General features: G+C 44.5%; 2 protein-coding genes and 2 non-coding genes across 4 annotated transcripts in view; all 4 read left to right on the top strand.

The window, feature by feature from the left end:
• LOC131634066 (ATP synthase subunit alpha, mitochondrial-like) overlaps nt 1-242 on the top strand; it is a 2714-nt gene extending 2472 nt beyond the window's left edge. The window contains exon 1 of the mRNA XM_058904747.1: nt 1-242. This exon is cut by the window's left edge and continues 2472 nt beyond it. The gene's annotated coding sequence lies outside the window, so the exon portion shown is untranslated.
• A 139-nt stretch (nt 243-381) lies between these two features.
• LOC131634069 (small ribosomal subunit protein uS12m) lies at nt 382-12399 on the top strand. The gene has a single exon (XM_058904749.1). The coding sequence runs from the start codon at nt 1337-1339 to the stop codon at nt 1712-1714; it is 378 nt and encodes a 125-aa protein (XP_058760732.1). The 5' UTR covers nt 382-1336; the 3' UTR covers nt 1715-12399.
• TRNAG-GCC (transfer RNA glycine (anticodon GCC)) lies at nt 12400-12471 on the top strand. Its single transcript has one exon. It is a non-coding gene; the product is annotated as a tRNA-Gly (tRNA).
• Nucleotides 12472-24735: 12264 nt separating this feature from the next.
• On the top strand, nt 24736-24809 carry TRNAW-CCA (transfer RNA tryptophan (anticodon CCA)). The gene has a single exon. It is a non-coding gene; the product is annotated as a tRNA-Trp (tRNA).
• Nucleotides 24810-25848: the final 1039 nt, after the last annotated feature.

Here is a 25848-nt window from a genome sequence, read left to right as displayed (position 1 = left end):
ATCTTCTCTGCTTTTGTCGACTCGGAACGAATGCTTGAAGCTTCAAATACCTTTCTTTGGTCTTGTGAAAATGCTTTCCCCGCTTCGTACCTTGTGACTATGGTAGCATGGTCTTTTCTCAACTCCCTATAGGAAGGAAAAAAAGTTATGCCTAAAATCCCTACTTTCCTCGTTCAAGTTCAACCCCGGTAGCTGTAGCAAATGTCGGAGTGGTAGCTGTTGGTGCTCAAGTCGACGGTTAACTCTCTTCGTGGTTAGCTGCGAATACAAATGGGATTTCTCTCTGTGGTAGCGGTAGGTGGTAAGAAGACTAGCTTTGCTTCTTCCTCTCTAGGCGCTTGAACATGGGCAATTGCTTTATTCAAGGAAGAGCTGGGCGGCAACGGAGATCTTGTAAGTTTAACTAATTTCGATAATTAACAATTAATCCTGTGCAATCACTAAATAAGAAGCTTTTCTTCCTTTCGATCCTTTAAGTGGGATTTCTCGTAGGTGATGGTCGCAACCGCTTGATCACCTATTCCTGCAATTGTCAGTGTCTTATTTATTGAAAACAAAAAGAACCTTGCTATGAATGAAATATCAAAAAAGACGTGAAAAATCCCTGCTCTTCACTGTCTTTCTGATTCAGACTAAGAAAGTTTATCGAGAAACCACCGCCCGTGCTCATAGAGCCGGTCCCAGGTAGGCTAAGATCCTATCCGTCCTTTGAAGAAAGCCAGGTCTTTATTGCGTGTCAAGTGCGAGATTGGATCGAGGAATTGCGTCTTAAATGAAATGCTGTTTCCTATTTCTTTCGTTTGTGAATCTTTCTTTTTCCCATGTCTTTCTTGATTGGTAAACCCAACCAGCGATTTACAACAAACAAGTCTTTCCTCTTGTTGGGGGGAGCAGTTAAAAAATGAACCAAGTAGCGTGAATAATAATGCACTCGTACTTTTTGGTAATCCGACGCTTAGCGATATTGATTTTATCCAGGAGACTCCTAATCATTCCTTCCCTTCTTCAGCTTATTCCACTAGTTCTTCGACTTTTTCGGACGCGCAAAGTGCTGCACCTGACTTGGACCTATTATTTAATCAAATATGTAATGAATACAACAGGTGTGTGCATGAAGCCGGGAAGGTCTTACCCCCCGAATGGACCATGCCTGACCTTGTTCGGACAATGTTTGGTGATGAAGCTATTCAGCACGGCTTTCTGACGGATGCCTACTATGATGTGCTGTTATGTGGCACTCATAGTTGGGGGTGCGAGGAGCTGCTGAATTTGCTAGATATGATAAACTATGTGTATTAGTATGCAAAAATAGGGAGGAAGGACAAAGGAAAGAGCGATGCCTACATTAAATCAATTGATTCGTCATGGTAGAGAAGAAAAACGGCGCACGGACCGTACTCGAGCTTCGGATCAATGTCCCCAGAAGCAAGGAGTACGCCCGCGTGTTTCAACGAGAACACCGAAAAAACCAAATTCAGCTCCACGTAAGATAGCCAAAGTACGATTGAGCAATCGACATGATATATTTGCTCACATTCCGGGCGAAGGTCATAATTCGCAGGAACATTCTATGGTCTTAATAAGAGGAGGTAGAGTTAAAGATTTGCCAGGTGTTAAATCCCATTGTATTCGAGGAGTCAAGGATTTGTTGGGAATTCCGGATCGAAGAAGAGGCAGATCAAAATATGGTGCAGAAAAACCCAAATCGATATGAATGGAGGATGCCTCTGGAACTTATTTTTATCGGTCAGGAGAGGTACGAAGTCACTCGACTTAAAGGAGAGGAGAGGGAACAACCACAACGTTATGCCCTAAAATAGAAACGGAGCCCTTCCGAATGACCTATAATGGATTCTAATACACTAGACAAGAAAGGGGGCCGACGAAAGAATACCGCCCGTCCGATTTCTTCGTCCGGTTTTTTTTAACTTTTTTTTTTACAGATAAGATATTTCGTTTCTAAGTTTCCGGACTTGCCCTTCGCACGATTCTATCATAAAATGCTCGTTCCAATCGGAACTGCATGCAAAGTAAAAAAATAGGGTTCTCTTATTTATAGAGAATTCCATTATGGATGAAGGAGTTCCATTTTTAATTCAGAAGCCCGGAGATGGTCAGGTGGTTTCTTGTAATTTTGGGAATCTTTTCGTTAACAAATATGGATTCCCCATAGTCTCGGTGTCTGAGGATTTAGAGGATCCTAAAATATAAGCACGATATGATTTCTTCATTATATATTTATATATTTTTAGAGAAAAAGATGGATAGGATTTATGACTTCCACTTCCTATAGGACATGAGGGCTTAAAGCCTATGCTAAGAGAGTAAGGTTCCTGTCTCGATCCTTTTTATTTCTTCTTTTGCTTTCCCTGCAAAACTATTCTCGGAAATTTATTGCTTGACTTTAAACTAAACAATCAAGAAATTATCTTCCCACGCCTACTAAAAACTAGGGACATGGTTATAGCAGTCTCTGTTCACTCATGCTTGCTGCTTAAGACTCTCTACACCTGAAAGATATAAGTAGTTTTACGGCGAGGAAGAGCTTGAAGAAGGAAGAAGTACCATTGGCGAAGTAGCTTCCTCCAGTCTTTGTATGTATGGGGTGTACCCGATAAAGATACAAAGCAGCTGAGATCAGAATGAGTAGCATTGATCTCTCCGTTTGGTCCGACTAATCAATGTAAAAAAGATTCCATCGATCGGTGAAGCACATTAACGGAAGTGTGCACGCTAGCGCTCTACTCTAAGCTTCTAGTTAGCTCAAAAAAACGGACTCCCCTAAGTGGGGCACATGGGTTTGTGAAGATGCGTTGGTTGATCCGGAGACATGGCCACTACTGGCCTACGGTCCTGTCAGATTGCATAGCACATGCTAAGAGCTGCGATGCCTGCCAGAGGTATAGACTCAGCGCAAGCCGGCTTCCGAGTTATACCCGATTATAAAGCCTTGGCCATTTCGAGGTTGGGCCCAGGAATAGTGAGTTTATATTCGCTGATATGCTTAGCGAGAAGACTTCGCAGCCGCAATACCAAGATGGGCTCAGATTTTTTGAACCAGAACTCTGCTGTACAACTAGCTGCTGCGATCACAGCCTCAGCTAGGATATATATGTAACCTTATATCTCAAGAGAGGACTGCTACTACACGGACACAGACTCAGTTGTGCTTGGCCTAAAGAAGTTATTTCTTCTTCTGTCTTAGGTAAGTTTAAGCTAGAGGACAGAGTCATGAAAGGAGACTTTTTAGCACTATTTCTACATCGCAAAAGATAGCACCAATGTACTAAAGTACAAGGGACCGGCGAAAAACCTGGTCAGTCCAGAATGGTTTGAGTCACAGTACGCAGATCCATCTCGTACAGAACAGGTAGCGGTGGAAGCCAACTTCCGGATTGATTGGCACACTCTTAACATCATCAAGAAAGAGATGTCAGGCTTGGGATTAAGCAGGGGACCAAGAGGATACCAGTATATCACGGAGATGTATGGGTGGATACTGATCCAATTGATATCAAAGACTTGTCTTCCCTAGATCACATTGGTAAAGTACTGAAAAAATAACTCAGGTAATACAACTACTGAAAAAAAATGCCCTTTTATCAGCGCAGAAAATTAACTTTCTTTCACGAGCTTTACTGCTTCCATTCTTTGTACCAGGGATAAAAAATAAATTGCGTATAGCAAGAAAGGAAGAAGAATGATAGATGACTAAAGTAGGTACTGGGACCTTTTGGAACATGATTAGGGAAAAAAATAATATCTAATAGACTGATACGTACGAGCGAACAATAGTTCTTATCTCTTCTCTGTACCGGTAAAGACTTTGACCTTAGAGTAAGGGGAGGGCCTAAGACTTTCTTTATAGCCGGGAAGATAATTTATTAATCGAAGCCATAGCTTAAACCTGGATAGAAGGACTTTATCTGGTCTGGAAAGGCTCTAGGAATTCTCTCTACTCTAGAAGCCATAGGCCGTTGAGCAATAGACTGAAGAGGCATCTCTAACAAAGGGAGAAGGCCAGAGGTATAGATCCGTTAAGGCCACTCCTTAAGCAGGACTTTCGGTCAGTTCAAAAACCATTAGGTAGGGCCTGTGCGTGCTATAATAAAAAAGGGAAGACCCTTAAATCTACTTGAATGGATCTTGGCAAGGCGGATCGAAAATCATTAATGCCAGAATAAAAACGCCAAAGAAAAGCGGGAAAGTGGGGCTATATATCATATAGTAAAGCCAGAGTCAAGACTACATGCCTATTTGACTGCCCGATCGTACATTTCAATAGCTTTAAGAGAGTTTTCATATAGAAGTCTCGGACCCGCCGGGGAAGAGACTTAAGAAAGTTCAGCTCTTTACGCTGCTTTTTAATTACAGGGGTATTCTAATTCTTTCGGACATTAGCGAACATTGAACCGTTGAGCCTGAAAGAGTGAGAGCTTGATGAGATTTTTAGGGCCGATAGGCCAAGCCGATTAGACGGACGGAAATAAGCAACAAGTCGTGCCATCATACTATACCTTACGGTTGAATTGAATATAGAAGGGCTTCCCTTACCTTCTATAAGCCGATTTCGAAATGCGTTTACTTCCCCTTTCTGGCGGCTAGTGCCCCACCTTTCAAGTTGACAGATTCGTATTACTTCGAGATAACTGTCAGAGCCCCCATTCTCGAACTCCTAGAAAATGCCATTCCATCGGGTTACCACGCACACAAAAATAATTCACATTTGTCGTCATTTCAAATATAACCTTCACGGGTCCCCTCAACATCCTTAACGGCCTGGTTCATTAAGATGTTGAACTGAGACTTCTGTGGACAAGCTGCGCGACAGAGGCCTAATCCTTGAGCTCTTCTAATCCCCGAAGACGCTCTAATCCTTACAAGGCCATAGACTAACTTCTCAAAGAGAATGATTACTCCATTACACAAAAAAGGCATCTGGTTGTAGGCGTAAATCCAAGACAAGGTTACAAAGTATTCGTATTCTCGCGATACCCACAGACAGTTGAGAGACCCACAAAGGTAGGCCCGGTGCTCGCTTAGTGGCAAAGAGGTTCACTATGAAATATGGACAGGATTATGAGGAGACGTTCAGCCCTCTTGCTAAGATTACCACGCCTGCAGCAAGGCCCATGCCTTGTAGTCGACCGGTGCAAGCAGGACTTTATTTTCGAGTTTGATATTCTTATCTGCAAGGTTAGTGCTTTTTGGTGGCGTACAATGCCTTACTAGGTAGAGACAGGCTAGTTGCCTCGCTTCATTCTTAGTCTTTTGGAATGAGATTGAGATGGTCCTAGCAGACAAAAGACCTTTGCGGGCAGAAACTGGAACGTACTTGAGGCGGAAGGAATCGAAAGTCTCTCCCAGAATAAAGAATAGCCTACCGGCTTCCCTAAAGCCAAGTTGCGCTTCCCGCGTTAAGTTTAACTAGCGGCTTACTTTTAGCCGTCGGGGAAGAAGTGCTGTGATGTTTGAGAACTCTTTCTGGCAAATAGACCTAGACCCGCGCGAGCAATTGTAGCCGAGCAATGGATAGTTCCTTAGGCTGATCTTGCCATTACTCTATGCCTTTATCTAAGAAGGAGGTAGACGCGGTCTTGCAGGGCCTATAATATAAGAGGCTCTTCCGGCTTGAGTTTGCCTGAGTCTGAAGGACTCTTGAGGAAGAGTTAGACGCTAGAGGATTTTCCATCGACAGAATTCGGTAGGAGACAGTCTCATAACTCTGCAAAAATGAGAGTAAGAAGCTCAATGCCCTTACTCACAAGAGTCAAGAAATTAAATTTTATCTCTCCAAGAGACTTGACCTCTAGAAAGATATCTTATCCGAAAAGTAATGACGCTCTCCCTTTAAGAGTTCTATCATATGTGAAGCCTTTCACATTATATCCTCCGGAAGAAAGTAAGGCATGACTTTTTCCCGTACCTAAATTCAAGGCCTGCTATCACAGCGCCTACCGGAGCAGACGCGGGAGAGACTCGTCACTGTTAACATCCTCTCCTAAGCCCGGTATGACGACGAGCGGACTCCTATGGAAGTTCAAGAGAAGAGGGAGCTCTGAACGTCTCTCAAATGTCGCTACAAGCTCCTTCGGGAAAAGTAGCCCTGAGCCTCCATGACCTACTACTCCTTTAGAGAAGAAAGAGGGTCACTGGCCTCTGTAGGGGGGCCTATTCCGGCGCGGAAAGAGTCTTCGCTTACACGATAAAATTTAGCTTTTATGTGAGAAATAACTTTTACAGTACTACTATTACTACCAATCTTCAACGTAGAACAAAGTAATAAAGTACTTTAGTAGTCCCAGGCCTGATATCACAGCGCCTACCCTGCAGATGAAAGACTTTATCCTTAGAGGCGGCTTCTAATTGAGTGAATTAATTCCTACTGTCTTACTAAAAAATAAATTGCGTATAGCAAGAAGAATAATTCTATCAGACTAGTCTCTATCATTAAGCGTGAAAAGCCAGCGCCCGAAGGTGCTTTTTCGAAAGCCGGTCAAAGAATCGATTATATGCCTGGCCAGAAGACCGATGAGCCTTACCAGTGAAGCAAAGAAGAGAAATTAAAGTAGCTCTTAGAAAGGTAACTGAATGCGTTTCCGGTGTTAAAGTTAGAAGAGTAACTGCTCTCGTAGTCGTTTCCGCTCTTCTCTGTTTTGAAGCAAAGCATGCTGAAAGCAATAAACATCTTAAATTCAGCTCTGAAAGTATCTTAGCCTACCGGTGGGCGAGCCTAGCTTGTCTAGAGAAGTATAACTAGAAAAAGTCCTGATGTTCCGTTCTTGTTGTTTGAAAAGATCTCGGATCCCTCATACTTACTTGTGACTGTGAAGAGTCTATAAGGAGAAGTGGGCATCTTGATCTGAGCTTCTTCCCTTATATAATATAAAGATCTAGCTTCTTAATTTAAAGGTATAGTCTCAAATAAAAAAGAGGAAGCCCGGCTTTGACAAGCAAGCCATAGCCAAAGCAGCAGCTTTCAGATCATAGTCCTAATTTCCACCTACCTTTCTCGCTCTATCATTCCATTCTATCAGTCCGGTAGTCGGTCCTAACAGCGGTTGAAGCCTTCGAATCGGCTAAGTGTTTAGTATCACCTTAATCCATTCTTTTGCTTTAGTCTTTCTTTCTGAGTAGTCGATAGCGAGTCTGACGGGTCTAGCACCATCCGCCAATCGCTTATTGGTGAAAGGGCTATGTAGTAACCAGTCCGGTTAGCATTTCAGTGTCCGTCAGGAAGACGAGTTTGAATCTTCTTTGTTGTATGAAAGGCTCTTTTTATATTTGGTAGGACTTCCATTTCATATCGTGTGTCGGAGAATCGGATTATTATGATGAGCGATTTGACTCTGATCCACCAGCATCCACTACCGGAAGGAATTACCTAACTTACCGCCTGCTCTTATTCCCATCGATATGCCCGGAAACAAGAACTTTCTTTCTCTAATGCCCTTTAGCTTAAGCCTGACAAAGATAGAATGTTTAACTTGCCCTACCGCTGCCCGCTTAATACTACTACTAGTGAGACTCCTATTCTGCCACCCTATCTAGTAAGAGCCTCTACAGCAATGTTTGGCGCAATCAATATCCATAATCGCTCGTCTTTCATTGATTGAGGACTTGCCTGACCTGGTAATCTTCCCATAACACAGGTGGCTTTCGTCCGGGTAGATTATTTAAGTAAAGTGATCGTGTATGCTGCGGCTTAAACTAGAAGTTAATGATGAACAGGCCTTCATTTCCTTTAGGTATTGTTGGTTAGAAGAGAAGTATTCTCTTACTCTTAGTTTAGTCGCGGGTGAAACTTTTGCTTTTTACTGTTGGAGTTAGGTTTTGGGTGACGATGCAGTTGCATAACAACCTTAAGAGCTAAGGACAAGGCTCCTCTTTCTCTGCTTTTAAATACAGTACCCTTTCATTTAAGAGAATAAGATAAGAAGAGTAGCTGTACTCTTAGAGCCTACTATGACTTCTTCGTCTTCTCTTTTTCCTTTATCTAATAAGAAAAAGGGTTTTAGAGGCTTTTCTATAGCTTTCTAAGCCCTTTCTCTTAGCCAGGGGAAAATCCCAGTCTAGAGGAGAGTTTTCTATAAAAATGTGGAAAGATGAGGAATTTCCTTAACTTACTTAATAGGTTACCCGATCCCTAACTAAAAAGTGGGGGTCGAAGAGAATAGATAAAAGATTTTTCGAGGAAGGGTCTTTGCCAGGAGGCCAGAGATTATTGAATTTACATAGCATAAAGAAAGACGGACATTCTGCTTCAAGTTGCCATTGAATTGCTTTCCGTTCCCTTGCTGAGTCAAAGGATGAACAAAAAATAAATAAAAAAGGGCGTCGATAGACAATAGACCAAGGAGCGAAAGCCACTCAGTTGATTGCTAAATCTCTAGTTCGTGAGAAGGATTTGCTGCTTGAATTGATAGAGGAATAAGACAAGGGCTTATAGCGCCTTCTCTTTTTTTTGTAATAGGAATGGAGTATCTTTCAAGGAAACTCAAGCAGGAAGCCAGAACTAATCCAAACTTCAGTTATCATAAAAATTGCAGAAAGAATGAGATTAATAATCTTTGTTTTGCGGATGATTTACTAATTTTCTGCTCAGGCGCTGAAGATTCCATTGCTGTGGTCAATCAATGCTTAAAAGAATTTGCAAATCTTTCTGGTCTTACTGCATATCCAAGAGTAAAATCGACTATGGAGATCTTTCTGATGCTGCAAAGTGAAATATTTAAAATCTAATTGGCTTCAATTCAATGAAGGTAAAATGCCAATAAAGTACCTGGGCCAGTCCTTCAAAGCTCTCAGTTAGTGATTGTTTGCCTCTAATTGAGAGAATCAAAGCTAGAGTACAGAGATGGACTGGAAAATACCTATTATATGCTGGGCAACTGGTTCAGAGTGCCCTCTTTAGCATGCAAGTTTACTGGAGTACTGTGTTCATACTGCCTGTGCAGGTTTTGATTTGAAGACAAGAAGATCTGCAGAGGGTTCTTATGGTCTGGTCCTGATATGGTTAAGAACAAAGGGAATGTTGCTTGGAAATTTGCTGCCCTTAAAATTAAAAAAAATAAGGTGGTTTCGGGCTTCATTGGTGGAGTGGAATAAAGCTGCTATGTTGAAGCATATCTGGGTTCTGGCTGCAAAAAGTCCTTATATAGATTATAGGTATGTATTTTACATACAATGCTTCTTTTTTTTATAAGCATTTTGTTGGTGTATTTAACCACAAACCAAATAATGGTAGCTGGATTTTTAGGAAACTTTTACAGGTGAGAGAGTTGGCTATAAGATATATTATACATGATGTTGGCAATGGAACCAATACATCTCTCTGGTATGGTATGACTCTTTGCTGCCTATAGGTTCTCTAGTTTAAAGGTATGTATGGTGAGCAGATCATAGGGGAGTCTGGTGTTCAAAAAAAAATGTAAAAGTTGCAGACATACTTTCTAATTCCAGATGGTCCCTCCCTGCAGGTGCAAATAAACACCAGCAATAAATTGGGGAGTGTATCAGAGCCATAAGGCCCTTGAACAGTGAGCGATAAGACACAGTTATATGAATGCCTGATCACTCAGTTTTCCATAAAAAGCGCCAGGAGGTTAATCAGACATAAACAAGCTACTATGCCTTGGTTTAGGAGATATTTTTTAGTTAAGAAGGAACTCATTCGTGGACTTATTCCGACCCTTTACCAGAAGAAAACAGAGGAGCGGTATGGTTTCATAAGAGGTACTCATTATACAGATATCCTTTTTCGAATTGCCCGATTCACAGTGCCCACCTTATTCTCTCCCCAATCACACAGGAATGCTCGCTTGTCCGCCTACCAATGATGCCTTTAACTTTCAGATTCTACATATGGAGTGGAGAATGCCTCTACTACCTGTGCCAGCAAACAAACAAAGACTATAGTAGAGTAGGAATGGTTTAGCTCGCTATAGGGGAGGGAGATAGTTTACGCGTCAGTTGAAAGTGGGAAAGCTCTCAAGCAGCAAGTACTTTTTATCCCTTCACATTCAAGTAAAGTATTGGGAAGGTATCTAGCCAGTGAGGCAAGTTAAGTAAGGAAATAAGGAAAGCAGCTGAAGCAAGGTGCCTAAGCCTTCAAGTTGCGAGGTCTTTTAGGGTTAGATATACTTGTAATCAGTTAGAAGAACTCGGAGTCTAAGATGGTAACAAGAGAGAACTAAGTGCAATACGTACAACCTACTAGTGACTAATTCCCCCCGGCGTCTTATTCCTGTTATCCCAGTAGTAATTGAGCAGGGCGAGGAGTAAATTTCTCTTCTTTCTTTTCTCATTAAACTATTATATATGAAATGGTGTAATTATGGATCTCATTCGTATTCAAGTGGTTTGCACTAATAGTTGCTCGAAATGGATAGCTTTGTTTCCGGGAATTCGAGGATACTGCCAATCTTGCGCTTCAACCAACCGTATGCTCTTTCATGATGAGGTCGAAGCCCTGCTAGCGAAGGAATGCATCCAACAGTGTTCTGTCTAATTGGTCCTCTCATGCCATAATTTGCTCATAAATCCACTTTGTTCTCCCGGAAATAACTTTTTTTATAAAACATTACTTATGTGACTTCGATCTGATACCTCTCGATTCAGAGAGGAAATGCGCATTTGTATCATTTTGACTCTCCCCATCTCGAATTCTACTAATTTTATATGGGACTGGTTGTGAAGGGAAGCTTTGTGGGAGAAAGGAGGAAAAGGTCAGGCTAGTCAAGGCTTTACTCAAACATATGGGATAGATTACGAGGAAGCCTTTGCCCCGGTAGCCAAGATGAAGTCTGTTCGTCTCCTGCTCTCTATTGCTGCGAATCGAGATTGGCCTCTGTTCCAATTATATGTTAAAAATGCCTTCCTGAACGGGGACCTACAGGAAAAAGTTTACATGAGTCCTCCACCCGGTTGTGTAAGGGGGGGGGAGAACAATAGAGGTCAACTGGAGTGGAAGCCAAACGACGGGGCCGAGAATCTGTGATCGATCCGAAGAACCACTGCCAGATACGATTCTGCTTCCCCTTCGTACTACCCGATTCTTGCCCGGCTTTCTTTCGGCTTAAGTAAGAAGGCTGCGGTGAGAATGAGGATCACTTCGGAACTCTAGGAAAATGGGCGGGCGTTTTAGGGCGGGATCTAAAAGTTCTCCAACGTGTTGCGGAGCCTTCGGCCGTGAGAGGGTCTTTTGGCTTCCTCAGGGCCGTGTGAAGCTTAGCTTGCTTTAGCAGCCACGTGATGATTCAAGATTCGTGGTAGGCGTAGGAGCTGGGCGAAGCGGTAGCGAAGCTCAGGTGGTGATGCAAGTGCGCGGTGAGCGTAGTAACCCCCTCGGGCATGCTCTTTGTACAACCAAGCGAAGAGCTAGTGAGGGCCGGAATGGAATATCGTATGTAGTGTAGAATCGGATCTGAAGCTCTTTACTAGGATTGGAACAAGCGAGGAACGAGTGACCACAAGCTCCGCTTAAGCGCTCGACATGCAGTTAGCTTAAAACATGTTCATCATGTGGCCGAGCGAAGCGCACCTGCGTGAAGCAGCCTAGCATCACTTTAGATAGGAGCAGAATGGATGACTTACAACTGAAAGTAAGTTCTTCGGATCGATATATCGTACGACGTAATGGAGATCTTGGTCTAGGTCCGGTGGTTCGCAGAATTCGGGACCTAACGATGTTCGATTCGTCACATGAACGGGAGCGGACGATTCCCTCGTCTCTCCCTTTTTCGGGGAATGGCTGCAAGCAATCACAAGCAAGTGATTGAATGAGTGGGGGGCTCCGAAAGCACATGCGGGATAAGCAGGTCTTTCAGGAGACGGTCTAAGGGTCCGGTCTAGAAAGAAAAGATAACTCTCAACAAGCTGGAACTAATCAAGATCAATAGGAAGAGGAGTTAGCTATAAATTAATTTTTTTGACAAAGTTCATGCCACGACGATCTATATGGAAGGGCTGTTTTGTTGATGCATTCCTGTTGAAGTTGAAAAAGAGACAAACACTCATGTTTCAGCTCCCGGATCTGCTTGGATTATCGTATAATAAGAGGAGCCGTCTTAGGAAATGACTGAACTTAAAAGACAGATGCCACCGCTGCGAGGGAGTCACTTGTCTGATCTTGCGGTGCACTCACTCCCGTTACGAGAATGAAATGACGCCCCAGCTCGACTCGAGACCAAGACTCCTTCCTTACAACTCGCACCAATAGCGGCACTGAGCGGCCGGAGATTGATTGAAAAGGCAGCCGCCCCTCCCCCCCTAGCCGCCTACCTACTCGTGCTCGTATCTCGATCGGAGGTTAAGAGTGTGGTCCGGCGGAAAAACAGAAGTCGTCCGTATCAAGTGATACGTTAATTGCTCAGTAGTGCTTCGCCACTACCGTAGCTGGCGGAAATAGCTTAATGGTAGAGCATAGCCTTGCCAAGGCTGAGGTTGAGGGTTCAAGTCCCTCCTTCCGCTCTTGGCTTCGTCGTTTAGTGGTAACGAGTAGAGTAGGCATCGCCTCTCGATCCAATCCGTCTTTACCTGGCCTCCCCAACACACTCTTGATACGAAATAAACCTCCCGCCATAGAATAGAGAAGAAAGAGATCTAAAGTCTGGGTCCCCTCGATAACCCTTCCCTTGAACCTGAACTGGTCGAGAGAGATGAACCCGCACCACATTTGATAACCTTCGAACTGAAACCCCCAACTAGATATGGAATTCCAGAACCTAAACAACTCAATGGAGAGCTCCGTGACCGGTTCAATTCAAGGGATGGTCCACCAATAATGGAAAGGCCATTCCCCTCCCTATCCGTTTATTGATCCCTCATTCCACGAATTCGTTGTTACTGATTCATTCAAGGACTGAAAGCTTTTCGTTTTATGAAAAGGCATAGACTCCCCACTTCTTTGTCTTATTAGCGCAGGTCTTCGTCAATGATGAAAGCCGCTGAACTTCAGACTCGAGTTGATAAAGAGGGCTAGGCCAAGGATAGGAGGGCTTTCAGGGACTGGGGAAGACGGGTGGATTCTAGAGCTAGGGGCAGATCAGAGGTTTGTCCATTGGGATTGGGCATGGACGAGCCTCGACTGGGCCAGGCCAGCATTGATGAAAAAAAAACTTATCCCATCGCATCATTAACCGGTGTAGGATTAAAGATCAGGTCCAGGATTCGAGTCAAATCGACCTTCCCTCTCATCTCAGGGTGAGGCAAGGTAGCTTGCTCGTTCGTTGTTCAATATCTCGGCTGCTCAAGAAGTTGGACTAGCTGCTCCTCCGACCCGGAGTGGATTCTAGGGGAAGGGCAGAGCCTAACCTTGCAGTAAGTAGGAAGGTCTTCGTTGCTGGGACGGGTTAAAACTGGACTGAAGGGAGGAGGAATGAAAGACTCCGATCTTACTGGGGATTCATCACTGGCTAGGGCTTTCGAATCAAAGCATGGGCATCTGCAACTAAGAGGGAACAGTAGATCGTCGATTGAAGAGCCAGGTCAGTCAACTTCTATTGATTATTGATTCGACTAGAGGGACTCCTAGCAACTTGTAGGGGCCCCATGGAGATGCAGGAGCCGCCAGCCGAGCCGGATCGACCAATAAATGATAGGCCTGAGGGATGGGCTCATTCGACTAATTAGTGATCCCTGGCCCTACCTAACAAAGAGATGTCCCTAAACTAAAATAAGAGGGGATTGGTTGATCGGAAAGCTCGGGCAGGAGTAGAGTAGGACATTCCAAAAAAATATTTATGATCCGCTAGCTCTCACTCCTTGCCCTATTAGGTCAAGCAGCTTCACTCCTCTCAAATCCTATTTTTTCATCGACAGGTAGGGTTAATTATAAGGTTCCTTATTCCGGTTGTCAAGCGGAAGAAGAGGGAGAAAGAATGGGCACAGCCCCACCAGCAGCCCGCGTTTTCGACCCGAAAGGAATGGAAAATGAAACAAGAATCTGTGTTCACTATCTATGGAGCGGAGTGACTATCCTTAATCTCCTCTTCCCTATCTCCCCCTTGCCTTTTTTTCTTTTTCTCGCCTAAAGGTAGTTTACTTGCTTACTTGTTAGAGTCAGGAGAATCCATTTCTTTTTTTTATTGTTTATTATATTATGATTGATCTGTAGTTCAAGGGCACTCTTCCTAATCCGAGTTTAAGATGGAATAAGACCCAGACGTAGAGTCCCGTCGGCCGGTAAGGGATTTTTTATATTTTTTTTTATTCCCTTCAGTCCTTACCTTTAAAAAAGGGATTCTTATCTTTCCCCACGAGGTCTTAAAGCCAGATGGAGTAGTGCATCTCTGTCTTGAAAGCCGCCCTACAGATAGGAGTTCCTATCTCTACTGCCTATCCAACCCGAATATTCTTATTCGTGGTGGAGTGCTTCGAGTAGGATCCGACCCCATCCCAGCAGTCAAAGTCCTTCCTGACCCGGCTCACCTGCCTCTGAAGCTGGAATGCCTTTCTAGAGGAGGCTACCCGAGGAATCGATAAGTTTTAAGTGGGATGTGGAATGTGCGCTGGTGATGGATGGTGGTTATGAAATAAGTTCTGCATCAGATGATGAGCCCGTGCGGTGCGAAAACTTTTTCTTTTATTGGCGCCCGGCTATTCGATTGAGTCGAAAGCCTACCAACGCATAAAGGTTCCGATTCGAGCGAGAGCCCAAACGGGGGAGGCGAGAACGTCTTGATCGAAAGCTCCACTGTTCTGAATAATGAGAAAGACTTTTCAAAATTCGATCAAATCGATCGAGAATCTTATCATCTGTTAGGTAGGCCAACCGACCGACCGAGTTTTGTTGGGCGTCCATGTCACAGAACCTTTCTTATAGCCAAGAATCCCATTATTGATCGAATCGGGGCCAATTCATTGGCAAATGAAAAATCTACTGTTTTAACACTCAGAAAAAAACCTAGAAAATAGAAAAGAAGAAGAGTAACTAAGACAAGAGCTAGGTAAGCAAGATGGAGAGGCTAGAAAAGGCGGGGCAAGGGGCTCTCCATCTCTAGGAAGATTGTGTCCAGGATCTGGTAATCTAAGTTCTGGTCGGCTCGTATTAGCCTGTGCTTTATTACAGGTAGTAATTCCCCCCGTTCCTTTAGTCTTTTCAACGGTACTTGAATCTTAAGTCGCGGTCATGTCTCGCCCCCCCCAGTATAGTGACCGATTCCATGTTTCCCCCGAATTTCATCAGTTCCAGGCTTTCCTCTCCCAGCAAGAGGATGCGCGAACCTCCAAGTCAAGCGCGCTAGCGCGCTTTACCAAGGCTTTCTCTGATAGGGGCTCGCCGTTGCTTGTTTGGGTCGAGCGGCTTCAAACCTCTGCTCATCCATCTTCATTCCTAAGGCAAACATTTCAATTGAGTGACTGTAACTGCTATGGTTTACAGTCAATAGTTCTTAACCAACCCTTTCTCGCCGGCCGAGCTTTATAAAGCTTTAAGAGAGAAGAGTAAGGGGGACCTTCTTTTTCTCCAGCGGAGCCCCTCAGAAAGTAACCGGCGGCCGGTAGCTCTACTAAGCGAAGAACCGCTCGCTGCCTTTTCTTCGCGAATAACATGTGCAGGGAGCCGCCTAGGAGAAGAGAAGCAAGCTACCTTCCATCTATATCTATAGGCGGCAATGGTCAGAGCTGGTAAGCATGGTCACTGTATCGGCGGCCGGCGCTCCGCGTTCTATCTAGGTTCCGCTCTTACGTACGCCCCACCTCACATAGAATAAGGGGAACCCCTTCCATAGAAGAACCCCCCCGTGTGGGTGAGAGGGGATTGAATCATTCATTCATCAGATACGTCTTCTTCCGTGATCCATTTCATGTCAACTCTAATTAGTTATCAAAAGGCCTACTTTACAAACAAAGGGAAGGTCGTTTCCCGGGAACCTTGCAACCTTGCGGTTCCCGGTAACCGGCCGCATCGGCCCGGTAACCTTCGTTACCGTCGGTTCCCGCAACCAAGCCTTTTGATTATGTCTTTCTTTCTGAAGGGCTTGCGGTTCATTACACCAAAGGCTTTCAGTGAACTATTGAAGCTATCGAGAGAGTACCAAATGCTGACGAAGGTTACCGACTTTCGGTGGACGCGGAGCCAACGAGTCTTTAAGTAAGTGGGCGTTAAGCGTAACGAGTCTAAGGTTACAGAAGCGTTCGCCAACTTTGATAGGTAAACGCTTTGCAAGCAAATAGAGCAGAGAGCTTACCGTCTGTTTCTATTAGAGTCGCGAGCTTGTTGTAGTCGGTCCGTGAAGGGATAACTTGCTGCTTACTTGCTATATCCCCGCGTTCTTGCACGGCTCGTTCTTCGAGCCCTGCTTCTCCCTTCCCCCTCTCCCCGTTCGTTCTACCGTCCAAAAGCCGTATGGAGTATAGCCAAGTGGTAAGGCATCGGTTTTTGGTACCGGCATGCAAAGGTTCGAATCCTTTTACTCCAGATTATGAACACCCGATCGGATCTGTCAAGAACGAGCTGACGACTACTGGGGAAGCGGCTGATTGCAGTCCCTGAGCCCAGCCCGGGAGGAATGCACGGTTCCCTGGCGCTTCATGGGACGGGCGTTCGCAGTCCCCCTCCCTCTAATCTAACCCTCCCCCGCTCCCCATACGAATTTTAACTACGATCCCCTGGAGCAAAACGCTTTTTATACACTTTTGAATGCTGTCACCGAAAGTGTTAAAAAACTGACGGTAACACATAATTTTCCCTGCCGGAAAACTGGACATATTCAAAAATAGTCGAGCAGGTCATTCATTGGGGATCCGGCGGATCTACGTTATATGATATTTATTCTGATATTACGGAGTATGGCTTTGCCAGTAATTACTTTCACGAGGCATTAAATATCCTCTATTCTATTGGGGGCCGGGGGTTGGTGGATAAAGATGGACAGTAAGGATTGCGTAATATCAATTTTTCGGCCTCGCTTAGGTTCCTATCGATTCTCCCCGGATTTTAGGATCACCTTTGACCTGCCCGACATGCCGTTGACTTGGAGATTAATTCTTCGGCCGTACCTTCTGCGGTCGTTACGCTTGGCTTGATTGTTGGGCTGGGACCGAAGAAAAGTAGAAGCCTCAACCGTGTCGAAGGCATTATAACTACAGTACGCTACCTCAAAAATAAAGATCTACATCCCGTCGCTACCCTTTCAGCCCTTAAAATGTTCATCTTCCCGCGTGAGGGTGATCAGCGTTCTCGTTCACGAAGCCAACCGAGTTGCTCATGGGAAGGAGCATGTGAGGGAGAAGGACCAAACTTCGTCTCTTCGAACGGAGCCCTGGTTTCCTTTTTGATACTATGTAACACCTCCTCATCAACAGACGTTTCCCGAATAACCATTCATTTCATGAAAAACCTGCGCTTGTTAGCAGCTGAATCACTCTCTCCTCTCGTAGTGGGCCTTTTCTCATCCTTATCGTACGGGACTAGAGCAAGCTGGCTAAGCCGCATCTTCTGCTTTCTTTGCATTTTGCATTTGTCTTTCAAAAACCCGTTCTTGCTGTTCTTTCATCAGCAAATGTGGCAAACTACTGGTGGTCTTTTCTTCAACTATAAGATCTCTGCTCAAGTCTTTAGAAAGCAAGAGTCCTGCTGTTGGAGTAAAGGCATGCCTTTAGTTAAGGTAGCGAGTTACTTTCCGGTGAGATGGTCGTTATATTGAGAGAAAGTAAAGGCGCCCGATTGGAGCTCATTGGTTCAGCAGGAAGAGGAGGAAAGGATAATTTACTACGAGAGTGCAGGGATTTGCTCCTCAATAGGTATCGGGGTACGGATAGAGTACATTGAAACAGATTGCTTGGTCGCTTGAAGAATGGCTTTCTACGACGTTAGTGAGAGCAGAGTCCAAAGCAAAACCAATTAAGCTATTATAATTAGAGTATGATAATGAATTCATTGGTGGCAAAGCTCTAAGCCTGCAGACGGATATCTGTCGGGACCCGAGGATACCAGCGATGATGAGGTTCCCATGATGATGACATGCAACGTCATATCCGTCCGAACAGACTGAACATCTAAAGAGCTCATCGTTGAGCTAGACCGGAAAGATGAACGCCGAGCTAAGGGCGAAATAGCCCGAGACTGTAAGGGGTGCTGAGAATGAGGTACAGGTCTCTGTCGATTTAGACGGCCGTGGACCCCTACCCTAAATAGGCCGGCATTCAAAGCATGAGAAAGCCTTTGTTAAGCAAGGTAGGAGTAGGAGGGAGTCATTCTGTTAGGAAAGAAAGGTAAATCATTCTCGTAGGGCAGGCAGTAATTTCAGGTCTCGAAGGTACCTTATAAAGGCATCATCTAGTAGGGCATACGTTCCCCCATCCGTATCTATCATATGTGTTGGGTGAAGAGCTAAGACAATGCCTGGGCCGGGGGAAGAGTCTGCAACAAAATCAATTGAATAGACAGAGAAGTCCGGTAAGCGTATCGATTCAAGCAAGTCCGACTAGTTTAGGCGCCGCCTTCCAGACTTATGATGAACCGCCGGGTGGTATGAACTCCAGAGCCCTATTCTGGTTACAGAGTGCGGGTAGCCGACAAGTAGGTTAGCAAACAGGTGAATCAATAGGCTTTGCTCCTGCCTTCGCTTCCAGGAGAGAAAGAGTACTGGCCTGAAAGCTATTTTTACACAAGATAGGATGGCTGGGAGGGAGTTCTTGAATGCCGAATCCCTGTATTTCATACCCGTCGGTAGGCTTTCTTCCCGCGACCCGATTCCAGTGTATCGTAGAAAAGATACTTCGCTGCTGGTTTGGAACCCAGAGCAGACTCCGGTGATATTGAATCAGCCAGAAAGAAGGTGAACTCCTCACCTTTGAAATGGAGCTTGAGCTGCTAATAAGTCAATACCCTCTGTTCTTATTTCACACTTCCATAAATAAGGGAAGAAGTCTGTAGGAAGCTACCCGAAGATAGGACATTCATTCCTCTAAGGCAACGCCTTTAGCTACTCAACTACTTGAGCTCATTCGATACCAGACAAGCGCTCATTGGCTACCTGGGCGCTACCAGAACTACTCAGATCGCTTCCTAACTCCTTTAATTTAATAGGAGTGCGTATGAGAGAATCATGTTAAAGAGAACTATGAGGAAGCATAACCTAGTAAGAATAAGAGCTAGCAGCGGAGAAGATCCGCTATTTGAACACCGCTTACTGTACCAGCGGTTGCTGATTCAATTGGCTTAGATTCAATAGCTGCCGAGTCGATAACCGGATTCTTCAATACGGATACAAAAGCTCACTCATTCCGGAATGGTCGAGTAGATTCATGAGAGGGGAACCACTGCTTGACTGGAAAGACGAAAGGCGGAAAAAGGCTCCTTAACCCACTCACTCTGAAACCCAGAGAAATAAAATGAGCCAAGCCTAAAGCCCGTAGGGTGTAAATTTATAAGACCAATAGGGAATCAAAAGGCAAGATTGAGAGATAGAAGGCCAGGCTTGTCGCCAAGGGGTGAACTCTGAAAGAGGACATCGACTACACTGAGACCTTATCCCCGCTTTCTATTCCTTCCCGGCCAGCTGTCGTCAACGGTCCGCTTCCTTGAATGAGAGTTGGTCTTCCCGATCCACGAATACTGTCTGTTGTCCTTGACTTGTTTAGTGGCATCTGTCTGAGGGCATTTGGAATTCTCAGTTTCGGTATTCTAATTTGTAAACGGCCGAACTAAGCTAAGCGCTTGGCTTGTCTTATTAGGTTCCCAACCGACCTGTACATTAAATATCGAAATCCGTTACAGAAAAGAATTAACATAACGAGGCTTGGAGTATCTAAAACTAAGTCCAGCGAACTGGAAGTCTCTTCAGACTCCCTCATTGCTTGGCTATCGAAGTGGACTTGTACATTGATAGCCTTTCGCGTGCGTCGACACGACATGCTTACCTTTCATTCTTTTACCCTTCTTCTCCCTCGGCTGGAAGGAATAGAAAGAACACAACTATCATAAATAAAGCCGGGAGAACTCCTATATATTACATTACAGCGGGATAAATTCCTACATGAAAGAAAGCTACACCCATCCTAAAAAAAATCTCAATAAAGGTACAAGGCTCTAAGAGAGAGCCATGCTGAAGGAGAGACCCGAACAGAGACTGGGACGAACAAACAGAGACGCGAAGCGCATCGAAGAGCTTCGTTAAGCCCGTGAATTCTGTACGTAAGAGAATATCCCACTGGTCGATCAATCAATGAAATAATTACTACAATTGTGGTGGTACCAACATGGCCAGTTAGCTCAGAAACCCTCTACCCACTATAATAAAAGTAGAGGCGCTTACCCACTCTAATAGTTCGCCTTACGGCTCACCTTGGAAGTATGGCTTACCTGAAAAACTTCCACTCCCCTCGTTGACAATCACCAATGAACTACGACCACGGCCAAGATTCTTTCTACCACGACCTCGCGCGGTAACCTGTGTTGCTTTAAAAGAAAAACCGTTATGGTACTGTTGTCACCAGTCCTCTGGCCTTGGGAAGGCCACCTCCTACACTACAATAGGTCATTGAAGGCGAAAATCCGACGGATCAACCGTTACGGGACAGAAGCTTTAGCACTCAATCTGTCTCTGTTGCTGCTTCCCGGTAACATTGATCAATCAATTTACGGGCGGAACCTTCCTTTAAGTCTATCGAGTGCCTTACTTCTCTATTGATCTGACCGGCTCGATTGAGACAGAGAGTAAAGGTGCGAATCGGCTAAAAGGCTGAGTCCGAGACTGGGAGAAGAACTAGCAAGAAATGCAGACTTCGCTCCGCACCTTTAGGTAAAGATCCCCTCCAATCTTCCTTTAATGGAGATATTCTAAAATGTCACTTCCGGTAAGAAAGGGGATAGATTCTCGAAAAAAAGATGTGCGCTTCTTCTTGATGCGGCAGACTGCCTCTTTCTAGATAGATTCTATGGATGCTGATCTGTCTCTTTATTGGACCAAAGAGTGGCTCTCCGCGGAGTTCGTTCCGATGCCTGTCGTGCCTTGCAAGATTGAGATATAAAGGCTGGTACCAAAGCAAAGAGAAGAATAAGAATCTAATCTCTGCTGCCCACAACATAAAGGGGCTCATTACTCGTTTTCGTATTGGATTGGGATGGGACTATCCAATAACGAATTCCCTTCTTCTTTCATTTAACTACTCCTTTCTTTCAACTTTCAAGGCTGCTTAGTTCGTAGTTGAAGGAAGGTCTCGTATCCCGAGATCTATGTGAAGAGAAGAATCTTCGGTGAGTGAACAATGAGGCTATGCTTTCTACAAGGCACTGTAAGCTCATGGTCAATCCATTCATCGAAACAGAAGGACGGCCAGCCCATAAGAGAAGAGGCTTATCCATGTAAAAAACACAATAGACGAGCTCAGAAGACCCTGCCTTTGAGGCTAATTCGAAGAAGAAGATTCCGGAAGAGTCCAACCGGGTAAACCAATTCTTATCCTTCTTCTCGTCCATCTTAGCAGAGACGAAAGGGAATCGGTCAGGAATAGCCTTTAAGGATTCTAGCTCCTCTAGACCATACCTGTTTAGCCGATGTCTTAAATATAAGACTGGTAGAAATTTTAGGAAAAATTTCATTTAGAAGCCATGACATGACCAGCTTATTTGTGGCACTCCAGTCAGCCATCTTGGTCTCACTCATATTGGGGATCAGAGAAAGAAAGCGGGCTGACCTCTAAAAAGAGGTTCCTGCTCCATAAACGCTTTCCTACAATGAACAGACGAACCGAGCGAGCCCAATGCAAAGAACTCCAGTGAGGAGATCAGGTTACCTTTTTTTCTAATACGTAATACGAGTAGGTAATTTGTTGATACCGAGAATGATAGAAGAAGCTTCAAAACCCCTGCTTGAGAATCCGGTCTTTGAGAAGGAGCTACATGTGTTCTTGTTCGAGAATCCGCATCCCGTCGAATCAGCTGTGAGGGTGAAAAGGGCTTACGACGAATAGGCTCTTTGATGGGGCATTACTGGGTCACTATAAATATCATACATAAGAGAAGAAAAAGGGTAAGTAAAAGAAAGGCATTGCGTCCTTATCTTTTCCAGTACAAGAGTTCCTATTTTGTGCCCGAGACGAAGGATGGATTGATTGCCCGACTATCGGCAAGAGTTGACTGACTTCCAGGAACTCCTGCAACGTTCTGCGCCTTTTTCTTTCTAAGTTTTTAATATATCTTTGGTCACTTTCTTTGTGCAAGTAATCTTATTTTGCTTCGAGCACAGGGCTTCACAAGTCAAGTAACGGATCCCATTACTGTAGGGCTTCCCGCCCAAATGCTCCAATAGAGCTCTTCCCGCCTTCCAGATAAAACCTAGTGAAAACTTGTTTTATAGGTTGGTTTGAATGGGGGGTTGCTCCTATCTTGACTCGATGCTTGGTCACTAGCAGACTTGTCCCTCCGCGGATTCGTAGACCCACTAAAGTCAAGGTAGGTCAAAGAAAGGACTATCTCCGGTGGATCTTCTAACTTAAGTCTGTGGTCGTAGAGAAGGAAAATAGCCTCATTTCGGGGCTGGAGAGGTCGGAGAAGCCTCTGATTGACATAGTTTCCTATGGCAAACACCCTCCTCTTGCCCGCACCAGACTCAACTGAATGCGAGAACCCGCCAGGATAGCAAAATAAGTCACCAGTACTGTCAAACTCCATCAGAATACATTTTTGAATTGTAACAGAACTATTGGCTGATATATTGGATAGCCAATCATCCCATTCATCACGAGGTGGTAATGGATGACCATAAAAAAGGCTGCTGATCCTTTCGATGTAAGCTTCTGCGTCATTCCTAATGCTAATGCAGGGTTAACAGACATCGATAAACGGAGCATAGCGAACCAGAGTCACTGTGATGTAAAATTGGCAAATATGCCTCTTTCACGGCGAGACTGACCAGGTCGCTTACGATCCGTTGGCAGAGCCTTCCAAGTCGGTTCCCACGAGATTCCCTGGTAAAGGGGGCGGGCGTGAGAGGGCTTTATATAGGTACCGATTGGCTAGTTTACGTATTAACCCTCGTAGCCAATCTCTGACTTCTTAAAATTTGTGAACGTCAGACATAGGATCAGTTATGCTAGCAAACAAAGACGGAGAAATCCGTTTTGCTAACTTAATCGCTCTAGATAAACTAAAGAACGATAAGTAGAGTTTAACTAGCATATCAGCTTTCTCATCCCTTTTATATATAGATTTGTTGTCTATGAAAGGATGGTATGATCCTAGGGTAACCTGATCTAGTGAGTGATACGGGTACAGATAGTTTAGTATGAATATCATACGGGGTAATCCCACCGTACGCCTGTTGAAGTGTTACTGCGCACTGCTTCAGATATAAAGCAGTAAACAGAGCGCCTGACCGGCGATTCAAACTACCTGCTTGGCAAAGAGGTATGCTCCGATACAGAGCTCCTTGGTTAGGTTAGACCATCAGTGACTACTAAAATAAACTTATTACACATTTACTTTAGTAGCCGAAGATCTTCCACCATTGGATGAGTCTAACTATAGATATCCTATAAAAAAAGTTTTCCAGATGGAAGCCTATTATCTAAATAGATAAGCTTCCTACGCTGGTTTGGTTACCTGCATGAGGCCGCTTGATATCATATCTTACCCCACCCGGGTGGCTTCCGCGTCACCCCCAGTTGCTCCATTCTGGATCCCTGAGTGATAGAATAGCTATAAGCTAGCCCACCAAACCTCACCTTGATGAGTTTCACTAAGAAACCGGGGGTGCCTATTTGACTAACATAGGGCTCTGCCTTACCAAGCAGAGTGAGGTTATAAACTCTAATTTTGTGATAGGACTGACCCTGGTGAGAACCAGCCTATCACGCGAGGTTCCGCCTCGTTGGCCTTAGTCTTGCGATCTAAGGGTGAAGGAGTCATCCAGCCACCGGGATTGGTTACCCGGTTTACCCCTATCCGTATCTACATCTACGTCCTGATTGAGTTACATAGAAACTAAGATAACTTGAAAGCAAGAGATCCAACAGGAATTAAATTTATATATATTTTTAAATAATATAGTTCAAAATCCCCCGAACCTCTGATCCGATAGCAGCTATAATATGCATCTACGACTAGCTACAGGAACTAGATGAAAACTTCTACAACAGGGTATCGAAGAATGCATTCTGACATCGAGTCCTCAATCAATGTAGATGATTCAACAAGGTAGACCGAAGCAACTCGTCGATCAGCTATCACCACATCGTTGCCGAGAATGGCATAGCGATCAAACTAGTGCTAGTGACTGTCTACGGCTACGGCTTATGCCTTCACTCGGGGGAGAGCACCCATCCAAAAAGCAGAAAAGTGAAGAAGTGCAGAAGGAAAAGGCAAACCCTCGGATGGACCTAAACTAGACTCAGTCCGAGCTCCTGCAAGAGGGTCCAAGGTAGAGTGGCACGGAATCGGCCGGAAAAGACAGATCTGAGAATTGCGTATATTGAGTGAGATGCCGCTTCAAAGATGCTGCTTACCTAGGATGGTGTGCTTTTCGCTCCTTTGGCTTTCTTTCTCCCGGAGACCATGCCATTCCTCGACACCGACCTTCAAACAAAGTCAGATGAGGAGCTGGCTTCCCTCAAAGCTGCTCTGGCTGACTTGCCCGTTCCGCTTCTCTCCCGCTTTGGGGCGGTTCTTCCTCCAGCAGCCTATTCTTTCACAGCTTCTATGCCAAGGGCTTATTTATTATTAATAAAATAAAAATGATATTATGCATGCAAGATGTATTGGGGTCACAAAAAATTCTTTATGAAAATAAAGCGCTCTTAGTTCAGTTCGGTAGAACGCGGGTCTCCAAAACCCGATGTCGTAGGTTCAAATCCTACAGAGCGTGATTCCATTCTTGTTAGATCGAGAATGACACTGAAATAATTGAACAGCAGTCTAAAGTATGAATTTAACCTCCTGTGGATTAGGATTAAAAACAAAGAAATAGGAGGTCAATAAACAAAAGAGATGTTAATTAATCAAAGGTCCAAACGCGGAGGCAGTTCCAGTCCTTGTCGCAGCGCAGTAGTGAGTAGGTGATCCAACACCAGAGATAAAAGACGCAGCAGATTCATATACTGACCTTAGTTATATAGATCGTTTACCTAGGTACAGAATGAGACCCTTAGGTCCATATCGGTAATAGAAAGACCTGCCACCAAAAGCATTCCGATGGAGCAGAAGTAGACCCTTCCCCCGCCATAATAGCACCACCTAGCTTCGCTGCATCGGGATAGTAGTAGCACATATCTTTTTCTAGTGATCGTTATAGGGATAATGAAACCAATGATAGAGTTTACCTAGCCTAGCGACATCCATCCCTTGTCTCCGACCGGGAGATAGAGACTACTTCATGCGCTACTTCAACATCTCCTGCCAAGGGGTAGGCCTTTTTTTTCAAGACCCCCTTTCGGAAAACGCATTGGCTTTCAATCAAGTTCGAGGATCCATTAAATAAAGCAAAAAATGCACGTTACAGACGAAAGGTAGATGTTCATTGGCGAATAAAGAGAATGCAAGCTATGCAAAAACGGATTTCAATCATTTTCTTAGCCGGAATGTGCCCTCAATCTCTTTCTGACACAGGGCTGAGCGCTCTAGAAGCGAAATAATTACCCTCGCAGGGTTGATGAACCTGCCTTTTTGGTTGGCGTGGGGTGAAAGACCTAGCAGCGGAAAGGCCGCTATTCCTGCTGACTAGCTTCTCCTTCTCGCGAACTATGCTACGCTCCGTTCGCTTGCTTGCTACTCACTGTAATTCACATTCACTGGCTTAAGAGCTAATGAATGCGGAGTGACAGTTGGTCCTGACTCTAACAAGTAAGTAAACCACCTTTGAATGCTCGTGCATTCATATAAGATAAATAAGTAAATCAGGACAGGAA

This window comes from Vicia villosa, unplaced genomic scaffold (genome assembly GCF_029867415.1).
Source record: "Vicia villosa cultivar HV-30 ecotype Madison, WI unplaced genomic scaffold, Vvil1.0 ctg.001217F_1_1, whole genome shotgun sequence".
NCBI classification, from domain to species: Eukaryota; Viridiplantae; Streptophyta; class Magnoliopsida; order Fabales; family Fabaceae; genus Vicia; species Vicia villosa.
The sequence above is the reverse complement of the archived record's forward strand: the minus strand, read 5'-3'. Positions and strand labels throughout refer to the sequence as shown.